Consider the following 24511-nt stretch of genomic DNA (forward strand, 5'->3'; position numbering starts at 1 on the left):
GTAGTTAAATGGGCATTATGAAGTATTTGTTTTTACATGTATTTAATATACATTTTAAGCTTTGAACAATCAAACTGCATAGTCTTCCCTAGAAGGCAGTAATCTAATGCCTCTATAAGTACAAAAGTTACGTTAAAGCAGGCCAGCATCTGTGGCCTCACTTTTCATGCAATCATACTTTTATTTCTAATTAAAACTGCATAAACTCGAGGTGTCAAACATATGGCGCACAGATCATAACTGGCTCACCAGAGTCAAATCTGGCCTGTGAAATGACATTTTCTCACTCCAACATTAACTGTAATATGTTCATTTCACCTCGAGGGGCGCACAGTAGTCTGTATTATGCATGGAATCAGTTCACGTGATGTAGAAATGTATATATTAAAGAGAATCTGTAGAAAAAAAGCTATTTTTATGAACTATCCTGCTATATTATAGCGCTACTATACATGTGGATAAATGTTTGATGCATTTAAAGATGTACACAGTTGAATATAAACCCACTGTGATCTGTAAGTTTTAGATAAGTAAGTTTTACATGATATTGTTGAAATTGTAGTTGTTTTTATTCAAATTTCAGGTTGTCGTGTGTTCTAAAAGCATAGTTCATTGAAGTCCTAATGATATTTTAATACTCTGTCGCACCAAAACAAAGGCAGAGATTTAGAGTTCTGGTTACTTATTGCAGAATATAAGGCTTCTACTTACTGGCCCGTCCCACTTGACATCAAATTGTGCAGTAATAAAATGAGTTTGACCCCTGGTGTAAACAACGTAACAGTGATTGTACCAATTTTCAGGACTTTCTACATCCCTGCTATGGATTATAATGACAGGAATAATGATCGAACTGAAAACAGCACCAGTCAAAAAGAATCCACTCATTCATTCCAACAAAAGAAGCAATCTGAGAGCATGCACATCAGAAGTCGACATGAAGAAATCACCTTCAGCCATGTCGTCGTCCACGGTCAGCTTGAAGTTTTTACCGCGGCGGATCACTCGCACCGAGTGCCACTCGTTGTCGTTGAGCTTTTGTCCGGCATAAAGAACCTCAGGGCCCTTGCCTGAAGATGAGGGCGAGTTAGTGAAGGGACAGGGGGGGGGGGGGGGGGGGGGGGGAGGCACGAGCACAAACCAAATCTTTGTTTTCTTTGCAGCGAGTGCTGCTCCGGTGCGACGAATACGTCGCGAAAACGAGACGCCCGGGACGTCAAGATCCTCTCCGTGACGTCCGGAGCGTTCTCCCGGATTAAAGCGGAATCGAGGGCGACGGCACTTTGACTACAACGGCCCCGTCTTAACTTCTCAAACAAAGATTTGGTTTTGCAGTTTGCACAACAGAGGAAAAAAAATTAAAAAAAATACTACAACTGGCACCGAAGCTGAAGAGACGATCCGCTGTTGCTCATATCAGGACGATTCTTACTCTTTAACCTTATTCCTTAACTGCTAAACACTCCTGGTTTTAAAACCTTCATAATCTTTCAGCTTTACAGACTTTGAAATAGATCTACCTCAGACATCACTGATATAAACACCTACATTTTCACTATTGAAAAATCTACAGTTTGTGATATTTTGATCAACCTTAAAAGTTAATGAATTACATCCTTAAATATTTCAGCTCAGCTTTAATGTGGATTTCAACACGGGATGGAGACTTTCTACTGTTAAATAAATCAAACACTAGAGGGCGCTCCAAGCTCAGTGAGGCTATAAGAAGTTGAGGGAGGCTCATCCTCGTGCTGCTGCATGACGCCTGGTGAAAGCAGCTGTTCAATCCAAGCAGGGTTGTGTTGCTTTCAGTTAGCCGGAGGGATTTCTTCAGCAGCAGGATCAGAATCTTTAATTTGATGATTTAGAGTGCGGACTGAGTGTGAATGTGCCGTCTCTAACGTAAAAGGTGGTGCGAGCAGATTGCGCCTCACTTTGCTGGAGCTTCAGCGAATTGAAATTGATTTGAGCTTCGCCAAATGGAAATTGATGAACATCTTACTGTACCTCCCAATTAAAAATGCACCGGTCCGGTTATCACTTTTACGCAAGCTGGTGCAAAGTTATGATCAATAATGTGCTAAAAGTTCAGTTGACCTTAATAGCATTACTGCCGCTGCAGCAAATAGCAGCACGGCTGAGATTAGATGCACTAATATTTAGACTGAAAGTGTGAAGTAATGGAGTGTTTGCCAGCCAAAATAACTTGCATTACTATCTATTCATTTAATCTCCCATTCAGTTTCCACGACCAAAACTAAACAACACTGAAGTTTTTAGTTCAACTTTTCAGCATAACATTAATTTCCCATTGCCTACAGATACTTTATTATCGCAATAATTTGCACGTTACTTTGTGTAAAACAGCATGATTTTTGCACGAGAGTTACGTAGTTCATTAAGGCTGAAACCGTGTCCCAGAGTCACAAGTTCAGTAGGTTTTTACGTCAATATTCACATTTTCTGTACAGCGGTGGCTTTGTTTTTCATCTTTCACATATACAACAATCACTACAATAAGTTTTATGGTTATAAACTGCAATATTTTGCTTATTTCTGTTTGTTTTTCTTCCTTCTAAAGTAGTAGCAGTATAGTGGTAATTTATGTCTATGAGTACAAGTAATAAGATGAAAAATAACTCCTTTGTACGTGAAGTGACTACGTTTTATTCACCAGTCCCACTATACTATTTCCAAGTGACGTCAAACCTGCTGCTGGGAGCAGTTTAATTGCTCTCATGCATTTTTCACGCTGCAAAGTAGGACCTTTCCCACTGCCCAGCTACTTCTGAATGCACCATGAATTCATGAGCGAGTTGGAAGTGGAAAAAAAAAATGTCTGGTCGTTTTCCAAGTAAAGCGCTGAGACACGATATATTGTCTGTGAATGTGCACGTGAATCAACACAAACAAACCCAAATTGCAGTGAGGGAAAAGAGACTGTGAACTTTCCTTACTTCAGAAACATGTTTTATATATATATTTTCTTTTTTTTAATGTGTAGAAAAAAACTTTTCCTTGTATCACATGCATGTTTTTCTATCACGCATTGTTTTTTTTGGGGGGATGTAATGTCGGTTTCATTTTACTGTCATGGGGCTGACTAGTCGCATGTTTGTTGTCGTCATGGGAACAGTGAAAAAGGACTTTTTTCCCAGCTGCATGAGAGCAACGTAGATAACAGTGTAGGCCCCGTTTAAGCGATAGCTTTTTCAAGTGTAAATGCGAAACTTTAGTTGTGTTTTTACGTGTCCGTTTTATGCGTCCTTTCCCAACTTTTCTAAAACACAAAAACTCTGCATTTTCACTTGAAACGTTATGTAAACGAGGATCCGACTGTCTCCTGTTTAGTCGCACTACTCAGCCAGATCCAACCGCGGTGTGAAAAAAAAATCATCGAAGAAAGCAACAACTATAAAGCATCAGTGATAATTGAACAGGATGAAAATGCATCTATAGGATTCCTCCACAGCACAAAACTAGATAAACACACATACGTCCTGTTTTCTTCTGGCTGCGAGAGCTTTAACAATAATGAAGAGTAAGAGTCCTTTTCATGAGTAACAGCGTGTCTAACAGCTTGTGTATATCACATTAAGGACCTATATACTGCAGTAAACGTTAGAGCAAAGACGAGAAACAGGCAAGGCAAGAGAGACACAGCAATAAAACATAACGTAATTGAGAAAACAGTGTAGCCTAGAGTCTGAAAGTGTAAACATTTAGGGAAAAAAAAAAAAGTCTTACTCGTTGCCTGAATTACATTCAGGGGGAAAAAAAACACCAAAAAAATGGCCATTTGAAATATATAGAGTACATTTATTCAGATTAGCATAACTTTGATCTATGGCTATTACTTCCCCCCCCTGTTATCTGAGAAATCCTCTTATCAGTCCCCCCGCATTCACACACTCCTGCTCTTACATCTACAGGCTATAATCAAACATCGACTGACGGAAGAAGGCTGCAGAAGAAGAATGTTGACTTACTGGTGTTACAGTTTATCCTGACACAGTCTAGATGGGGAGGGGGAGAATAAGTGACAGATGAAATCGCATCCTTCAAGGTTACAGCTGCAGACATCCAAGAGCATAAAAAAGGCCACCTTCTGGGGACGGTCACATGACGCGAGCGGCCATTTTCAAGAGAGGGTAATAATCGGTGCCAAGTGTTTTTAATCCCAGGGAATGTGCTCACATTGGGTTTTTTTTTTTTTTTTTTTTACTGAGTTTGATGTTTGGTTTGACTTCAAACTACATACTTTATCTAAATGAGTAACAAAATGGCCGCTTGCGATTCGTTGGCCACATTGATTTTTTTTGCAACCCAGCAACTTGAGCCAAGATAGGAGTTTTGGGCAGTCTTGCGAATGGAATACGACTGACATCATCATCGTGGAAGACGACAAATTCTCAGCTACGATCACTGAGCTTGTGTTTGCCGGGTGCGGGTTGAAATCCATGTGCCCAGCGCCGGTCATGCGCCGTCAACCGCAGCAGAAAAGTGGAAGCAAACAGCCTCGTGCCACGCAGCATCAACACCGTACAGAGGCCTCGAAGGCGACCCCTAAGTCATGATTCGAAAAGGTACGATCAGAGATTTCTTAAATTTCTTCCAAGAGAATCACAAAGAAATATCGAATGTTTTGTAGCAGCTGTGCTAAAGCGAGCACATCGCACACTAGTGCGTTACGTTGGGGCACTTCGTGTTGGAACCTCGGGAGGAGAGTCGCTCTTCCGGGCTCGCTGGTATAAACGTGTGCACTCTACTTAAATGTGCCACCCGTGCCACCGTCTGCAGGCGCGCTGGGTGCTGTGGCATCGGGCTGTTTGCCAGACGGGCCGCAGGCTTTTGGGCCTTTGAAGGGGTGAGTGCCATCTTTGAACAAGGCATGGGAGATGCTGGCTAAGGACAAGGGTAACTAATGGACGGAGAGAGACATGGACCTGCTACCATGAAGAGAAAGAAAGAAAAAAATGAAAATAAAAACAAACTTGAAAAATAAAGAAAAAAAAAACACAATCCGACTGCCTGTGCAGCACTCACAAGTAGAAACCTGAATAGATGGCAGGAAGTAACCTGAAATGTTGCGTTATGAGTTAATGCAAGTGTCAAAAGTGCCATCTATTATTCAAAGAGTGAAATGTCGTACCTTTGCGAGGGAAAATAAAAAATCTATTTGCTCACAGTGATGAGTATGACTGCAATGATCTATGTATGACTGGTTCAAAAGATGTGCTGCAGAGCATGGATAGCTTTGTTAAATGTTAGATTGATGGATAGAAATAAATCTACAAAGACATCTGAGCGTCAAGGCAGAAAAACAACTTACAGTTCAGGCAAGTCAAAAACAATCCATGCAACTAAGAAGACAAAAAAAAAAAAAAAAAACTACAAAGCCGGTTTAGTATGTGTTAGATCTGCAAATAAAGAGAATGTAAAAAAAAAAAAAAAAGAAACGAAGTAAAATAAATAAAATAAAAAAAGACAGAAAAACGTAAGGCGACCCTCCCCTGAAAATGAAGGAAGGCGACCCGACAGTGACGGCTCATACGATACCTAGGTTGACCGTCAGCTTCACCCTCCCGCTGTCCAGCTCGAGCCGCAGAGTGTCCGCCGAGTCGCGGGACGTGGCGGCCATGAGCAGGCCGAACGCCCGCTGGGACATGAAGCGGAGAGAGACGTCCTCTGCCTCCGTGTGTATGACGTTGGGAATCACCACCTTCATGTACATGCTCCCGTCGAAGGACAGGATGGAGGCCTCTGTGAGGAGACAAGACAGGAAAAAGAAAAAAAAATATGGTTGAAAATATTGGCAGTGTGTTGATATTTCATGGGTTTAGCTTCATTTTTTTGGGGTCAAATATGAAAATTCTGGACTTGAATAAAATAAACTATAATGCAGAACATCTACCGAATAGGATTTTACTTATATGCCGTTCAGTTTTCAATACAATCTTTAAAAGAGCGTAAAAAAAACAACAATCCTTTCAGTACAACTATGATTGTAAATAAAAAAAAATTGTTAAAAGTGAAAAAGAAAAAGAAAATATTGGCAGTAAATCCACAAAAAGATTTTCTTATAACGAGTCAAAGAAATCATTTAAAATTCGGCGTTTATGAAACAACATTTGAATTGAAAAAAACCTCAATGTTTTGATATGAAAGCAACACTTTTGAAGACAATGTCTAACTTGCACTAAAACGGCACAAACGCTGAAAATGATGTAGTGAGCACGCCAGGCCAGTAGTAGGTGCTGTTGTTTGTTTTTGTAATGAAACCACACTCGCACAGCGCAGAGAATAAACCGCTATAAACAATAACAATGGCGAAGTATACAGACATTCGCCCGGACGGACGACCGAGTTGGACTCCTCGTGACGCTCAACTATAAAACAATCAAGTCCCACGCGAATATGGACGTGGAGTCGTGACACTCTGGAGGCCGGCATTGTCGCGATTGTCCATCTTCCGAGCAGCATTTCAGAAAAGTTGCAATTAACGAGACGCAACAAATCAAAGAAGTGGAAAGTATTCAGATTCGCAAGAAGCATTCCTCAAGGATGGCGTCTTTAGCAGCTTCCTCTGCTGTGGCGCATCCAGACATAACAAGCCCAGCCTGGGACTTCTGCATCACAGTGAAGATTGATGGGAATCGTTGCCTCACAGACATGAAAACCACAGTTTGCTTCAGTATTGAGTGTCTACGTTCCCCCATGTGGCCTGCATAGCTCCTCTCCACATTCTTCCCCACGAGATGTGCTTGTTAGGCTAATTGTCGGCTCCTCCACACCCAACAGGAGGGAACGGCCATTTGTTGGATTGTGTGTGTGACGGATTCACTTTTTGTCCCGTGTGAACTTTGTCCAGTTTATTAAGAAGTGCTTGTGTGTATGTCAGATTTGTTTTATGTGTTCGATTTATGTCCACTTGTCAAGTCGAGTCTATTTTGTGAATCTTCATGTATATGTTGGTTTTGCTCTGGTGTGTTTGCAATCGTTATCTCAGCATCGAGGTCATGGTTGTATTAAGGTCGTCAAGTCCTCCACCTTTCTGTGTTTGCATTCTCTCCATTCTGAATGGTGTATATGTAAATGCTTACAATCGCTCTGGATGAATTTTCTCTTTCTGAAAAGAATCACTTTTTTTCTCCTCACAGGTTTGCGAGTTCACAGCTTTTTCTTGACACACAATCTATATTTTTTTCGTCTGTGTTGTCAGGTACCTATTGTGTTGTTAATCAAAAGTTTGCACTGGGCCTTAAAACCACAAAGAATAGAATTCCTTGGGAATTCTGCGACAGACGATGTCATGAAGCCTAACATGTCCTGGCCGGTAAATAGTGCCATAATGAGCTGAACATTTAATGAATATGTCTAAATGTTCACAAAAGAACAAACAATAACGCTCAATAACCTTCTGGTGCAAAATACAGTGAAATCCCTAAAAACCTTCTCCTGACATTGAGCATCTCTTTTTAATGATCTGGCAAACGCATGTTATCATGTTTCTTATTACATTATTGGAATTACAACATTAATTACCTCACATTTTATCATTTGCTTTGGGTTTATTGACGTTTCAGACATATGATATATATCATCATGTGTCTTTAACATAAACCTTTATGGCACCAGCCACCAGTCGTGTGGGAAGAGATCGCCTCAGTCCATCTGTGCGTGCACAAACAAGAGATGCTATCATAGCGCTGCAAAATAAGGCAATATATGGCGGACGGTTCACCTCCTCCTGACAGTTTTGTTTACGCCAATGTGGCCACCGATAAGATTAAAGCAAGTGCATGCTATGAAATCAAACTCGTACTCTGAGTGAAGAAAGAGTCGGGAGCTCCTGTCAAAAACGAATCATGGATGTTTGCATGTTTCTTATATTTTATAAGAAAACACGCCGACGCCGACGCACACGCACGAACACACACACGCGCGACCCGCGTGCCTGGTTGCAGCTGTATTCATCACCCGTCGAGTGACAAGCCAGTGTCTGGGAGCTCAGACTGCCGCTGCTCAGAGTGCAGAAAATTAAATCATCATGCTCCTTCCTCCTCTCCCCGGCAACTCCCCTCTATAGCCATTAGGCGGCTGCGCTCGCTGTCATCCGGAGATCTTGTTTGGGGAGACGTCGAATCTGAACGGAGGTAGGGCAAATTAAGCAACACTGTAAAGACTGTGCGAAGGAAAAAAAAGAAAAAAGAAAAGCCTCTTGCGTGGCTGAACACAAACTATATTGTGGTTGCGTGGAGACAAAACGAGCAGATATGTCAAGGCTGGGGGGGGGGCCGGACTGTTCTGTCCCGAAACACAGAAGCAGAGAATCACAGCGAGTGCCGCGAAGAAAGAGGAAGACTGTCAGCAGCCTGGATGCCTCTTGGGGAGAGCGAGACAGATTAAAAAAGGGTATCCAACCATGAAATACCTGTTTTGACACCTCAGCTTTTGGAAAGGGAAAGAAAAAAAAAAAGGAAATAGCCCCCTGGCCTTAGGAATGCACCAGCATTCGTTGCGTCTGGGGGAAAATGCTGAAGCTGTAAGGTGAGAGGTTTCGGAGAACCACGTGGGGAGACAGGCTGCATATGTAAACCACGACATGTTCGCGTGTCCCTCTGCGGGGAATAAAGTGCCTTTCCAGTTCGATTTGTCGGTGGGGGGAGGGAGGGGGGGGGGTGGATGTTTACTCGTGCAAAAGGTAATGTATTATGAGTCGCATTGGATTTCACCTCTCTTAAATGTCATGTGACATAATGCAAAATTCAAACACGAGCAGTGTAAAAAAAATCACCCGACCCGTTCCTGCCACCATCCAGAGGCGCCGCTATGAAAAAAATTTAATAAAAAAATCTCACATTTCTGTGTTGCTTTTAGGGCTGTTGTAAAAATCCATTCTACGAACAAGCTGTCGACTGTGTGGGTACAGTAGCCTGGAGGGCAATGAAACCTTGGCTCGCCATTGTTCTACTCAATTTTTAACTTGCGCGGGTTCCATCCCTCTTTGTCTCTCCTCTCCGCTTACACAAACACCGACAACACACACAGTCATGCATCCAGCGATGCATGCACGGACGAATCTGCTAACTGACAGAGGCTGGTATTGATTTGCGAGGCGGGTCAGGTCCCAGACTCCCACTAGAAGGCTGGAGAAGAAAGAAAGTGGAGGGAGTCAATCTGCAGCCCGGCACACTCAGAGAGACAGGGCAGGACATGAAGAGTACCCCGTGAAACAAAGCGTGATGACCACTCTGGAGTTAAAGCAGACTTGGCACGGCGCCCTAGGTATAGCTATTTCGGAAAATCCATTCTGATGTCTGCAACTACGAGAGTTTGACATTCGGGGCTCTGCTGAACCTACTGCGGACGTGTCAATCCTTCTTACTGCCTCCGAACTTTTAGTCCGTCTCTTTTTCTTTCGTGGACTGGACGAGGCGAACGCAACTGCTTCTAAAGGCCTGTTCCATTTGGCTGCAAATATTAGAGGTCTGAAACTTAAGTTTTTGGTGAAAACGATTGCACACTATGGATCACGGGAGCCTCAGCGATGACCCGGACCTCCGCTGTCAATGTGTGAAAAGCAAACATCTTGGAAATGGTAGCAGGAGCAGCTCGTGACCAGGTACCACCGCTGGACAAGAAAGCTAAAAGCTAACCATCACGAGCTGCGTGGGTCCTCCATTCTACTGACATGGGAACACACATCCACCGAACACGTCGACGACTTGGTAGAATAGAGGTCCACCCAGCATGTTATGAGCTTTCTGATGGATTCTGGGGTATCTGCAACCCCCTGAACCAAAAAGCTCGCCACATCGCAATTGCTCACTTAACCTCACTTAACGGAAAGTGGAATGTTTTGAAAAAAATCTGACTTCGTCTCCATGGAAATGGAGGAAATGCAGCTTTTCTGAAACGCTGCTATATTCCAGAGTGGCATGACTCCCCGGAGAATATCAACTGGTAGTTTTATACCCGAGAGTCACCGTAAGAGCAACATTACGTCATCGTCTGTCCTCACGAATGCCCCTGCAAGTCGCCATTGTTAATATTCATAGTGTATTTGGTTGTGTGTGAATGTGTGTGTGTCTGCCATTTCCATAAAAAGAAAAAAAATGTTGCGTAAATGTGAAAGTTTTCCCTTGAAACGCTATGTAAAACGGGGTCTTAGTTGGTTGATGGATTATTCTTATACAACTTGAAATTCATATTCATTTTCATGGAAATGAGCGGCACAAGCCATCGCCGTGTCGGCTGGACAAAATAGCTCACCGCTGGCGATGAGTGCGTTTCGTGATCATGCTAACGCCACACAAAAATCCACAAGCGCCAAGCGGTCGATACGTCTGACTTTTCAAACATTCCATTCTCTCACTGCAGAGGTCTGCTTTTGGTTGTGGGGCGCTGCGTCTGTGGCACAGCGGTCCCCGTCCGGCCTGCCTGGCATTGATCCACCTCAGCTGGAAGCGGCTTGGCTGCAGGTAAATGGCTTTTCATTGTCTTTGAAATGAAGGGGAAGTTTTTACTTGACTGATGTTTGCCGTTGTTTATTCCCACAGCATGTTTTTTTTTTTCTTTTTCTTTCTTCTGTCTGTCCTGCTGGAGAGGCAGACAGCAAGGTAAGGCACGGTGTGGTGAAGATGCCCTACTGCTTAATTTAGAGTCACTGAGACAGGTTTGAGGAGACAGAGGCAGAGGAAAATCTCATAAACCTCACACTCCAGAGACGGCCGGAGAGATGTGATTGACGGGACACTGTCACCTTTCACTTACAAACACTGAAACAAAACTACATAGAAAATAATACATTTACCATGGAAAGAAAAAGCAAAGAAATAACAGCAACAACATCCACAGAGCGAAGGGGGCTTAAGGGGATTGTTTTCTTTGCATTTATTCACCGAGGCAGTCCCTCTGAGATGAAGGTAGTGCCCATACATAATCGCCTATATAAAATGCTGTTCTTACACAATTAGCCAGCTAAATAATTGAACAATCACCAGCTTAAAATATTAGTCAATTAAAACGGTTATTCAAGGACAAGGCCGCTTAATTGTCATGCAGCCACTTACCAATAGCGGCGGGGCTAAAGAACTATCAGGCCAGTTCAGTTTGGTACTACTTTAAAGTATAAAATGCAAATAAGGCAGCTGGTGAGCCCACCCTGCTAGAGAGGGGGGAAAAAAAAGAGAAAACAATTGCATGTCATCACTTCAACTCCAACATCTGGATGTAAACATGCACCAAATGTGGTGTTAGTCACACTTAAGGCATGAGTAAAGAGAGGCAGAGTCGGGCTGCTCATTACAAGGCAAATATTGCGAACTGATCAATTATACCGGAATTATGTGACAATGACCAAATGTTATGGCGTGCCACAGGCATTTCCGGGCTGCTTTTAGGGAAAGCAAACATCGAGCGTATGCACACACTTCTCTAAGAACCACTTCGCCACTGGATTCAAGCCAATATGATATAATTTACCCAGAGACCTTGTGATCCCTTCTGGGCTGAGAAGAAAACTCAAGTGCATCATAATAAAGATTAAGATCTGCTTCCCCATTTACCTTGTCAAATCAAAACATTCATTTTTTTTTTCCTGAGGATTTTCCCTTTTATCAGCCGGTGGACAAGAACTAATCAAAACTTCTGTTTATTTAACAGTGACTGTTGACCAAACTATCTTTAGTTTTTACTCGGGAAATGTTTACACGACAACGATTACGAGTCTATCCGCAAAACGTTTTTCACTTTTGGGGGGTTCGTTTACACGGCACCAGAATGCGGATGCACTGTATCCGTGAAGTTTTTAAAACGGCTCCCAAAGTGGAAAGTTTCCTTCACGGCCGCTCGTCCTTCCTGCAGAGACTGCTGGAGGCTATTGAGCCTGTTACTGCGCGTGCGCAACTCCCCCCCCCTCCCTTCCCCTTCCATCCCTTGTAAACAAACATGGCGACCAGCGGTGGGTCTACTCGCGGTCGGTATCCTAGTTTTAGCATCCATATCAGTAGTTTTATAGTTGAGACTCACCCCTGATAGCATCCGATGCCTCATCAGTCCATGCGGGTGTCGGGTGCTCTCCATTATCGTCACGTTCATAGCGTATTCTTCTCTGCACACACATGTGTGTGTGATTTCATTACAAAATATAGCAACAGCGCCCCCGCATGGCCTGGCATACTAACTGCATCGTTGTCCCTGTGTCCGCTGCTGCAGTGTAAACACACTCCTTTTTTATTTTTATTTTTTTAATGGATTAGGTGTTGTCACGTGAAACGTGGTGTAAACAGGGCCTCAGGCACTGTGGGGGAAAAATGTCAATTGTTGCACAAACCACTGCAGCTGTGGCTCTGCTGGTCATCGACTCTTTATTCCCCTCAGTGGTGTCCTCCTTTTCCAGGTTCTTACTGGTGGTCTGCCTGCAGCTCTGCAGCACTCTACTTTTTGTTCCAGGAGCATTTCAATGTGACTCACTTTTGAGATTTGGGAACAAACATTCTGTCTTTTTTTTTCGAAAATGCCACTATTTAAAGTTTATGCTCACTCAATCTAATGTGTTTGGATTGACTGGTTCAGACAATAAAAGACCTCACATTGATTGATCCTATTTGCGGTGCTCACTTTTAAGGGCGGTTTCCTATCGGAGTCGTGTTTCCAGCTGAATTTGCAATTGGGTACAAGGTGGAATCATTCAGAATCCAAGAAATATTGTGCTTTATATCCAGATTGGATCTTGGTTTGGTTTTCTGGGCAAGTCATGAGTTATAATGTCCTCTCAAAAATGTATTGCTATGAATTATAGGGAGCACAACAACATGGCTACGACAGCAGTGGGATCTCTGCGTCTGTTGTTTTATGTCTGCTAGAAAGTTAAAGGTGGGCATATATCTGGAGTCATGGAAGGTGTCCATGTAAAGTTATATTGTTTAGGTGTAAATCTACAGCCTGTAAGAGTGTGTGCATGCTTGCAGTAGACTGAGGATATTGACGCAGGCTCAATTGTTGAAATTGGCAAAATTTAGCAAATTCTTTATTCATAACATGTATGAATGCCTTGAATCCTACACTAATCTATATCTATTTGCTTTCACCTTAAGTTGGCCTTCTAGTAATTTCCCTTCCCTTGACCTGAAGTCTGTAATTTTAAAGATACTTTTTTATGAAATGCCAGGGAAAGAAAAAAAAGGTCAGTGTTAAGCATGAGCTAAAACTATATGTAAGTTTTATTGTACCGTATAAAGAAAAATCAGAAACTGCCCTTCTCCTTTTTTCCCCCCCAAGTTTTTATGAGTCGGAAAAAAAGGTGAATGCCAACAAGTGGCTAAATGAGACTCCGGGGGCTTTTTTGGGGAAGTCACATCATCCGGCTGAACACCGGCTAGTCCCTTTACAGCCTTGACAATTTTGTACGCAAGCTCCCTGAAACTTTCCAGCTTGTAGCTTTATCGCTTTTATCTCGGTCACGCTCGGAGCAAAGACTTTTGTAAAGGTGAGCGCGTTTAATCCAATTACAAGTTTCGAGATGAGCCGGAGAGATGGTGGGGTTTTTGCACCTGAAGTAGTTTGATGGTAGTTCAACGGTGGCTTCAGCTCAGATTTCAGAACGAGATCGTCCAACTTCCTCTCGAACATGAAAATCCAGATTAGTACACACCGAAGAGCGTTTGTGTTGTCGCCTCAACATTTGCTGAGTAATTTAAATATTTTTCTTTTTTTGGGTTTTGTTTTTTTTCTCAACATTTTTCAAATAAAGATATATTAATCAACCGATGTTGCGTTTTCAGTCGCTCTGAGCGCCACTGTTGTGCAAGCGGCTACGCAAGTCTTCCGTCTTCACTTGAAAGTGTTACCTTAACCTTGGGTTTCCAGCCGGTGGTTCATCTCGTCTTGCATACCGACATTATACAGCAGTTAGCGCCGCTGCAGCACTGCTAAATGTGTGAAGAGGCGAAAGCTGCAGGAGAGCTGGAGCTTCGCTTCACGTTTTTTTTAAGGAGTTAAACTGTCGGTCTTGGTCTCACAATGCGAAATCAATCGGCGCCGACGTCGGGCTAATAATGTGTAAGATACAGCAGGTGACGGCACTTCGCTGCGTGACTGTGCTTACGACTTCTCTGAACCACGTGCGCGCGCGCGCACACACACACACACACACAGCCGGAGCTGTGATGCATGCTTCTCTGTAATTTGGGATTTCTTAAGAGAGATATCAGCAGCATTGAGGATGTCATTTCAGATGGTAATTAAGTTGCTACTTGTCAGTGTGTGTGTGTGTGTGTGTGTGTGTGTGTGTGTGTGTGTGTGTGTGTGTGTGTGTGTGTGTGTGTGTGTGTGTGTGTGTGTGTGTGTGTGTGTGTGTGTGTGTGTTTTCCAGTCATCTCTGCTCTGTACATAATTAGCAGTCCAACTGAAGCAGAAGATGGAGGAGGAGGAGGAGGACAAAAAGCTATTAAGTGAGAAGTTTCACAGATATTCAGGGTGTAGCACAAGGCGAGTAAAATCGACACGCAGTCACACACACACACACACACACACACACTTTCCTGCCTTTCAATCTGTTTTCTTTCTCTCCATTTTGTTCGTCTGTGTTCCCATTATTCACTCGTCTTGGCTGGAACTTTGTAGGATTATCTAATCTTTTTTTTTCTTTTCTTCCCCTTGACGGACTGACAAGCCTTTGTTTCGATAAACAGTTCAACAAGGGCCTGACTGTCATTGCAGTGTTTTTTTTTTTTTTTTTTATGTGAATGCCTGTCAAGTCTTTTCCCACAAACACAAACGCACATGCAAACACATATTGCAGCGCCTGCTGTCATCACTCTTTAGAGTTCAAAATTCATATTTACAACCTGACAGCAAGGATAAGGACGCTGATAAGGAATCTTACAGGCACTAAGTGTGTATCACAGTGTCCTTTTTTTCTGTGTGTTTGCGTACACACACACGCGCACACACTGAGGAAAAGGGGGGAAAAAAAGCCATCACTCAAAAGTAGAGGCACAATAATCCTCAGCACGTGATTCGCTGTGGGTACAAACTGCTTCTGCAACACAAGACTATCAGAACGACCAAAAATATCCTGACGGACTCCAGTGTGCTCTTAAAAGCAGACTCCAGTCAAATAATCCAAACCCCCTGTGAGAGAAAAGCACTTGAGTAAGACACTTGTTTTAAAAACATTAGCGGGGAAAAAAACATGTTAATACACTGTGTGCGTCGAGAAAATTATATTATTTCAAGTCTGATGGTTATTGAGGCTCTTAGTCGGCTGATGCAGAGTCACAAAGTGTATGTGGAGCACCGGGGACTTCAATCCTTCCTATTTCAATTTACTCTAAGTATGCCTGGCAGCGTGATAGCCAATATTAGCATGCCCCCAAAGCACAAAGCGGCCTTAAAATATCACGGAGGGGCTTTTTTTTTTCGCGTGGGTGTTGATCCAACAGCTCAATGTCACTAACATCTTACAGCAGCCTTGAGCTCACATTAATAAAATTTGCTGGTTGCCTCAATGACAAAATTTACATTTTCCACCATGTTCCCAGTAGAGAAGAAGAAAACTTGACTTGAACTTTTAAAACGTGTTTCATAATTAGGGAAAGAAAGCCCAGACTTTTCAGCTTGTCGGCTGAATGCTTCAGTTCCATTACAAGGTTTTGGATGTTTTGGAAAGAAAACCGTAGAATTTATCGAACAAAATTATAATATTTTAATGATATTGGCAGTCAATTGGAACAGAACTTTTGCATTTTAACTTGAAAACGTTTGAACGAGGCCAAAAACACAAAAAGGTAGCATATGCTAGTCACTTTGACCAACAACACTCCTCCTCCCCTTACGGCAAAAACTCCGGAGCGGGTCAGTCGGCTCGCGGGGGGGATTAACAAATATTCCGTCATTCTCACTCTAAGCAGGTCGAGATGAATCTATCGGAACAGTCAACATGAATCAGTAAGCGGTTTTGTGCATCAGACATATTGAACAGGCTTTACACAAGGATGAGGTAAATCTGCAGGGCTTTATTAACATGCGATGGATAACGCTGGTGTCCGACACAATTGTGTGCACATCAAATTTAAAGTCTGATCCACTGAAGTATGCTGTCCTGTGCTATTTATTCTGGCTGTATTCTGGGGCAGGTACGTCGTTGGCTCATATCCACCGCCGCTATAAGTCACTGCATGGCATTCCTCACCTGCCTCTCAGCGAGCCAAAGCCAACCTATGATGCATTATTCAAAGCCAAGCGGCTATATTTGACCGGAAGGGTGTTGCAGTTATGATTAATAACATTTTCGAGGTGATTTATCAGGGTGACAATATCCGCAGAGTGAATGTCTGCACACTGAACGGAAATATCCGCACGGATTCCGCAGTGTCGAACACCGGGCTGACAAAACGGCGGGGGGGGAGGCGTCACTCTTGACCGATTCTCAGCAACAACAGTGCAGCGCTCAAGTCGAGCCGAAGGTCACGCCGGAGAAACGTGCTCGACTTACTTAGACTCTGAGGGTAATTCAAGAGGCGAACCTTATTGTGAGCAAAAAAGTTATAAAGGGTGTCATTAGAGAGAGGACTTATAGAAAAGTTTTTAATAGAGTACCTCCCAGTAGGGCTTTATTCATTGAGCGCCTTTAGATTGCTTCCAAGAAAGACTGTGGAAGACTGCTACAATGCCTGATTTATTAAAAAGAAACACACTGAAGCCATAAAAAAAAAAAAAAAAAAAAAGTTTTCCCAGACATTCTCTCGATGCTGGAAAGTGTCTTTTTTATGGTTTTCTTTGACTTGTGCGCTTCTAATTTTTAAGTGTCTGATCCACCCAGCGATCTTACAGCTACCGACGCTTACAGTTAGTCTGGATCGTTTTCTAGTGATGCTGCTGTAGGTTTAGACTGCCGGGAGACCAACACTGAGCTTCTTTCCTTCCTCACTCTTATGTGGAATTGTTGGGCTTTCTACGATAAAAAAAAATCTCCTGACATGACTGTGTTGTATTTGGTCGCATCCAAATAAGTTTGAATTGAATATATGTCACATTTTATGTTGGGTCCTAGCCAATTTATGGAATATTTTGATTTGATTGTACGTTTCTTCTGTTGTCCTGATTGTGTTTAGGTTTTCATTTCTGCTTATTACTTGTGTTGGTGTGACTCTTGGCAACATTTTGCAGAAAAAAATTACATTCTTTTAAGGGACTTAAGTGGCAAAATTAAGGTTATAATATTTATTTGCGAGTAGTTTTACTTCGCACGGGAAAAGACTAAAAAGAGGATCTTTCTGACCAGCAAACATTTTCTTGACTTTATTTCTGCATCACGGTCACCAGAGAGTTCCTAAATATCCCAAAAAGCACCGAATAAGTGCAAACTAATTGTGGATAAATGGTAACTGCAGTTTTTATCACTCCTTCGAAAACAGTTCAGGAAACTTTTAAGTCCTGTAATCTCTCTAGAAACTTCACAAAAACAAGACCATGTTTACAAGGAGTGCTGCGGTCCTTTGTGGGTCTCTGCTGGGAGGATTTTCTTGATAAGCGACCGTTTGATTTATGGTTTTTGCCCTTGCTGAGCTCTTTCCCCCAACTTGACGGAGAATTCCGCCTGGCAAAGGTTGGGCAAAAACACATCGGTAAAGGGTACTTGATGTGTTTGGACAGGTGAGATAGAGAAAAATGCAAAGATCAATTTCATAAGTTTGCGAGATAGCGGATGAAGAGTGTGGTGGCGCGGGGAGCGGCTGCGTGTGGGGCAGGTACGTTCCGTATTGGATTGAGCTGTGAGAAAAAAATCAGTGATGGAGTGACTCACTGAATATTCGATTCAAGGCGAAGTACAGGGCAACTAGTTTAGTCGTCCAATAGTCATTTGCTATAAGTAATTTTCTCTGACATATAGGCTTTAAAGTAGGGCAGTGGTGGCCTCGAGGTGAGGGACGCAATGCGAGCTTGTCACCAGATATTTCCTGGTTTGAGTCCCACTGCCGGCAGGGAGCTGCTGGAGGTCCCCGAGCCAGGCATCGGACCTCCATCTGCTTAGGTTGCATCAGGATGTTCATCCATTGAAACAACTTGTGCCAAGTCAGAACACGTGGATCACATGATCTGACGTCCTGAACCCTGAAGGGGGAACACATTGTCCCATAAAGGCTGAAAACTGCATGGCTGTGCCACCTTTTACTGCGTCTTGTATAAATCATGACAGAATGGATATCTTTAAGACATGCGCATCCATTTCTATGCAAGGAGGATACTAACGAGTGAGATGACAAGTAGGCTGGTTATGTTATGTGTTGTTTCATCCCTTACCTAACTTTTCAATTTCTTAAACACGAAGCCAAATGTTTTGGAATAATTTGGATCAACATGTGAATGGAGAAATTTCAATATGTTGATTCATGTCACTAGTTCTGTCACAATACTGCACCAACTGCTGGTGCAACAAGTTGCCATGACTGCTGACAACGTGGTGCATCATGTTTACGTGCCTTTTTTTTTAGTTTTGCAATATACATTTTTTCAAATTTTATATATATATATATTCTGCATTCATTTCTGGGGACTTTTATGATGCATGTGTTCCCCAAAGTCATTGAAAGCAAATGATTGGTCTCTGGTCTGTACCTGTTAGATCTCGGTGCATAACATCCTACTCCAGAGACTGGAACATATAGCTGGCATTAAAGGAATAGAACTCAACTGGTTTTGATCATATGCATCAGACATGTTCGGCTCTTTAGCTAAAAAAAAGGTAAACACGGAGTTCCACAAGGTTCTGTCTTCGGACCTATACTCTTCCCATTACACAGACTTAGCAGTATTATCAGAAGAAAAAAACTGTTTACTTCCATTGTTATGCAGATGATACACACATCTATTTATCCCAAATGAAAAACCCTGGAACATTTCTATTTTAACTTGCTATAGGTTTAGAAAGCTGGGAGACTTTGCTGCACTGAGCTTGTGATGTATGTAAACTGGGTCCATTTAAAAAGAGCCAGTGGAAAATCAACAGTCACATAGCCTGTAAGAAGAGTTAGTGTTCAGAGTTAGAAAGTAATTGCACTGAATCGGCTTTCATGAGAGGAACGACAGTAAAAAAAAAAAAAAAATGTTTTTTCCATGACAAGAACAAAAGAGACAATGCTGGTTTAATTAGTGCAACCCTCTTTCCAATGGCAGGCACTGACATTGTGACACTAACAATTATAAGAACTACCTTCAGACACTGTGATGAGATTCACGCCTTTTCCTCAATGAAGAATTGTTCTGCACTTGCAGATTTTATTTTTCTTCTTCAGAGTTTGATGGTGTTTTGAAACCCTCCGCACAGCTCAAAGGCACCACCGAAGTTTCTTCTGGAATTTGTTCCGAGCTCTTCAGATCACAGCGTGACGACGTTACACACTTCATTAGCGGAAAAAGAACAGCAGAGTGTGAATGCCAGAGATTTGAGTGAGCCGAGCTCCAACAGGTTTTAATCATTTGCACGTAATCTTATAATTCGAATCTGATTTTGATTCATTTGAACGGGTGAGTCAAACATAAGGCCCGTGGCGCCATAAACAGTCCACAAGAGGCTCCATAGTGTAACCATAGAATATGGCTATCAAGAAGCAATGAACAAGTTTAGAGCTGAATGCATTATTTTTTTGCAATAAAAAACTGGCAAATTAAAATTTGCAACTGTGTAAACTGAAGCAACACCAGTCCATCAAACACTCTGAAACACCTCTGTGTAAACCTAAAGAATTTATCCCCGAAGAGAAAAAAAACAACAAAGAAATTGTATTTCACATATAGTGTGTTGTGGTTCCTTCAACGTTTTGGAACTATAGATTCAGGCGTCACCAAGGTTAACAATGGTAAAAATATGGGTCCCTCAATGAAAATGTTGGGAATCATTGATATAGATTGTCTCGCTTGTTTTGTTTTTTTCTAAAGCCCACTATCTCATTCCAAGTTGTCTCCATTGCACTTGGCTTCTGTGAAAATGTTTCCATGAAATAATAGTCAGCCTCACTCTCGCTCTCTTTACAATACTCTTAAACACATGATTTGTTGTCTCATGTAAACAGATGTTATGTATTTCGGCTGCAGAACTTAACTGCACTGTTGTGTTACAATAAAGACCAGTAGTTATTTAAAACCAATGCAGTGAAAACGCATCGGCACGAACCCCGGCTTTTTCTTATGCGCGGACTAATGCTTTGAAAAAAAAAAACACCGTTTCAGGAATTTCCTTGAAAATCTTCAGTTAATCCACTTGTGCCAAGAAAATTCTTATCTGAATAACTTCCAGCAACTCAAACATGTTCAACTAATGAAAAAAAAAATATGTAAGAAGAAAGAAAAAAATCCCTCTAAAACACTGCTGCACTACAGAGCCTCCTGTTTGGTGTTTGATCCACTGACTTTGCAAACGTATTGTGCATCAGCAGCAGCAGCAGGTACCGTCACAGGACTCCCCCTGTAGTGGCCTGATGCTCATGTTGACGCCGTGGGTGGACACCGGCATGTGTTGAAGCTGACCTCTGCTCTCGAACTTTCTAACAAGCAAAGTGAATCATCAGTTCCAAAAAAAGAAAGAAAAGGAAAATCCTGCTTGCTCAAACAGATGAAGACGGATCAACCATGGCGCCATAGGGGGGCAGCAGAGTCCAAGACTGCGGCTGCTGCCGACACCAGCTTCTCATTGGACTTGATAGGAGATGGAAAACTGACAAAATGAGAGCCGGGGAACCTGAGACCACACCTCAATATGTCTATAAGAGGAAAAAACTGACGTCATCCGAAATGAACGGGTGGACTACTAGAAAATGCAAATTCATGCTGTTTTAAAGACTGATCTCTTATGAGGGTACATTGTATCCATGATATGTTACACTTCTTTTTTTTTTTTTAATCTTAAAAATCAGTTAGCCTCGGTGGGAATCGCCGTCTCGTCTGCCAGGAGAGGTCTGGAGACTTGTCAATTTCTCAGATGGACGAACACTGAAGGCTTGATTTCCTCCCTTTTCCTTTTCCCTCTGTATCTCTATATGTGTGTGCAAGAAAATAGAGAGATCGAGTAGAAGAACCAAACAAGAGAAAGAGGCAGAGGTTTGCGTGCAACTGTGGAGAAGATGGGGGGGGGGGGAAACAACAACAACAAGACAGAAAATGAAATGAGACACAAGATATAGAGAGGGGAACGAGGGAACGGGAGGGAGACGGATGCATTCCCACATCCTTCCTCTCCTGCATAAGAGTGCCACAAAGAGAATCTGGGTTTACATAACCCGGCGCAGTTCCTAAGCACACATTTAATTACAAATGGGGATTAGGGAGCGGCGGCGTGACGCTTCCAAGCGGCGAAAAAACCGAAACGAGCAGATCGTTTTAAAGTGCAGGAGGATCTGTTCTTCTCCCGGGTAAACATTGTCAAACAAATCTCCATCGCTCTCTGCCGCTCCCTCGTCGCTGGCATTTTCAACCATTCAATCAACAGTTTCTAAAGCCTTCTCTCTCTCTCTCTCTCTCTCTCTCTCTCCCACTCCATCCATCTACAACCTCGACTTCTTGTTCTTTTCCGCGTGTGAATCTGTGCAGCCGGGTTGCGTCAGGAGGCCGACTGTCAGCTCGCCATGAGTCTTGTCTTCGGGCACCGTGGGGCTAGAAACACCATCTCTAATGGCAGGAAACTCAGATCTCCTTTGTAGGTGGAGAGGACATTCACTCAGTTTTTTGTCCCCCCCCTTTTTTCTCCTGCCTGTGTTCAGGAGAAAATACCACAGCTGGCAATTCAAATTCAATCTGAGTGACCTCCGATCACTCGGGAGCTTCAAATGGAGATAGTGGCAAATAAGTTCAATTCACATGAGTTCATTTTAAGGTAAAAAAAAGAAAGAAAGAAAGTGAATGAATAAGAAGATAAAACCTTTTTCCGTGTCGCAGTGCTGCATTGTTTCCACAGCTGAAGTACGAAGCTCAGGGGAGAGAAAAAAACAAAAAAAAAAAACCACGCGACAACGTTTGATGATGCCGAAGATACCAAACCCCATTATTCCGCTCAATTCAAATAAGATTCAGCATTGGGAGGCAGATAAGTGTTGAAAGACAATCGAAACAAAGCTGAGATGAGGATTGAATAGAGCGGCGTTGTTGGGACGGTGGAAATATATTCAAAATTAAAGAAAAAGGAAAATACGTTGTTTTTTTTTAAAATCATCGACGCAGGCGTTTTCCACAGCCGGCACAATACGAGCGCGTTGCAGCTTCAGATGAGAGAGGATTAATTTAGCATGGCTCCCAAGGCTGCGAAACTACAAAACAGCTCCGACACCGGCACATGAAATCTCACCAGTTAGGCTCAGATATGTATGTGCATGGCTGCATACTGTAAGCCTGAGAAAGAGCTAAACACAGTGGCAAAATTAAGTTGTGTAAGAGCAAATGAAGGGGAATAAAAAAAACCATACACTCACTCACATGCACGGGAGGTAACTTCATTTTTTTTTTTTTTTTTTATCGTACGAGGTGCATTAAGTACTTCATTTTGACATTGGCTGTTGTAGAAACCGATTGAAAATGCCTCTTTCACGGGCCAAACACAGAACCCACAGCCAGGATCAGATGTGTTGCCTTGCTCATGTGGCTTCCAAAAGGGCTCAAACGTGCAACTCGCGTTTCCAAGCAGCGCGTCGGAGCGCCTCGACGCGTCTATTCTAAACTTGACGCGTCTACTCTAAACTTAGTCAAACAAGTCTTCTGGTGCCACAGCGATCGCTGACACCTTTCAAGACATCAATGCCAAAAGTATAACCCCCCCCCCCCCCCCACATGAATAAAAATACGACCTTCATCCTTCATCTCGATGCAGCAACACGTTTTTTTTTTTTACACTCATAAGGACGTCAGTCATACTGTACGCTTGTTAGCTGCACACCATATATATTCTGCACAGAGAGTCCAATGTGCAATGTGTTTTTTGACTAGGGTTTGTGAGACAGTATCTTTTGATGAAGGTGCAAATGGTATGCATTTTTATAATTTAAATAAAGGGGGAATAAGATTATCCTAAAAAAAACTACAAAAAGCTGAAAAAATGAATCCTGCGAAAGACAACATGAGATTTTATGGAGGCAGAATTCTCAAAAATGTCCAATGACTTGGTGTTTCTGAAACAGTTTTTCAAAGACAAACCCAACATATAGTATCCGGTATTTATTTTATATTACTGCTCGTCTTGTGGCACTGAAGAAGTTTGTGATTGAACAATTGTACAGAGGAGGTCCTGGAGGACAACAAATCAAATTTCTCAGATTTTTTGTACTTTTGGGAGAGTCAGGAAATCCGAAACAGACCAGACGTTGTTCATTTGGAGGAGTTATAGGACAAAAATGGTTAACGCACCTTGGAATCCCTGAAAGACATTGGATCACACACACTGACACACACGATATCCCTCATGCACACAACTATATACGGAGACAGCACTTTCAATTGTGGAAGAAAACCTGAGTATTGTATCCAAAACTAACCAACCGCTACTTAACTATGCAGCCTCAGAAAATTACAGGTGAAAAGTAAATTCTTTGAAGCCGGTTAAATGATAATGGTCTGTTTGGTGTGTCGACGTTGGAACCATCCGAACATGGCAAATGATTTTAAACATGATCACGCAGTTGTGGATATTCTTATATAAGAAATCCAAAAACAAACTCAAGCAAGGGCAAAAATGCTGATAACAATGTAGTTTTAATGCCGGGCCACCAGTGGGTGCTGTTTATGTAATGAAAATACACACATAAGTACAGAAGACATCCTATTAACTTTGACAATTGAGAGTACGCGGACATTCTTCTGAACAGAAGACAAAGTTGAATAGATATTCCATGTGACTTCCAACTATAAAACTACCAAGACCCGGGAGAATATGTACTGATGTTTTCCGTCACCTCAATTCATTATCAACCTCCAAACATTGCATTACAAACGAGACTTTTCTAAAACCAAAATGCAAAAACGACGTGTTGTTGCTTGAAACATTGTCGTGTAAATGGAGCCTAAGAAAAAGCTACAATAGTAACTTTACTAGTTTGTTGCTTGACTTGCAATGTGAAGATTTATTAAACCCCCCCCACAAAATAGTGACTTTTTTAATTTAGAAAAGAACGGAAAGCAACTGGAAAGCAGTGATTATTATGCATATGCTTGCTCATAAAAAACATCCAGGTCTTCACCCTCATCTGCCTCCATTCTTAATTTGCCGTAGTTCATCTCCTACTATTTCGCACTTCCGACCTAATTTGCTTTTCTCCATTTTACTTGTTTTTTTTTTTTTTTTAGGGTTTTTTTTCTTCTCCGTCCTCCATTTTGCACCCTTCCTGCCTTTGTCCTGTCCTGTTAGCCCGGATAGACCTTGAAGTGTCATTTCCCCCCGTCTGCCGAGATAAATTTTCCCCTCGCCAAGGTGCTTATCAGCCGTTTATGGTGGGAAGTGGGGCGGGGGGGGGGGGGGGGGGGGGGG

At 42.4% G+C, this 24511-nt stretch overlaps 1 protein-coding gene across 1 annotated transcript in view; it reads right to left on the reverse strand.

Moving 5' to 3' along the window:
* The window catches only part of nrxn3b (neurexin 3b), a gene marked incomplete at both ends in the record, with an annotated part of 330758 nt that overhangs the window by 193906 nt on the left and 112341 nt on the right, over positions 1-24511 (reverse strand). The window contains 3 exon segments of the mRNA XM_080514353.1: positions 951-1070; positions 3990-4016; positions 5560-5763. Of these exon segments, the coding sequence (XP_080370479.1) occupies positions 951-1070; positions 3990-4016; positions 5560-5763 (351 nt within the window).

Source organism: Blennius ocellaris, assembly GCF_963422515.1.
Source record: "Blennius ocellaris genome assembly, chromosome: 18".
NCBI classification, from domain to species: domain Eukaryota; kingdom Metazoa; phylum Chordata; class Actinopteri; order Blenniiformes; family Blenniidae; genus Blennius; species Blennius ocellaris.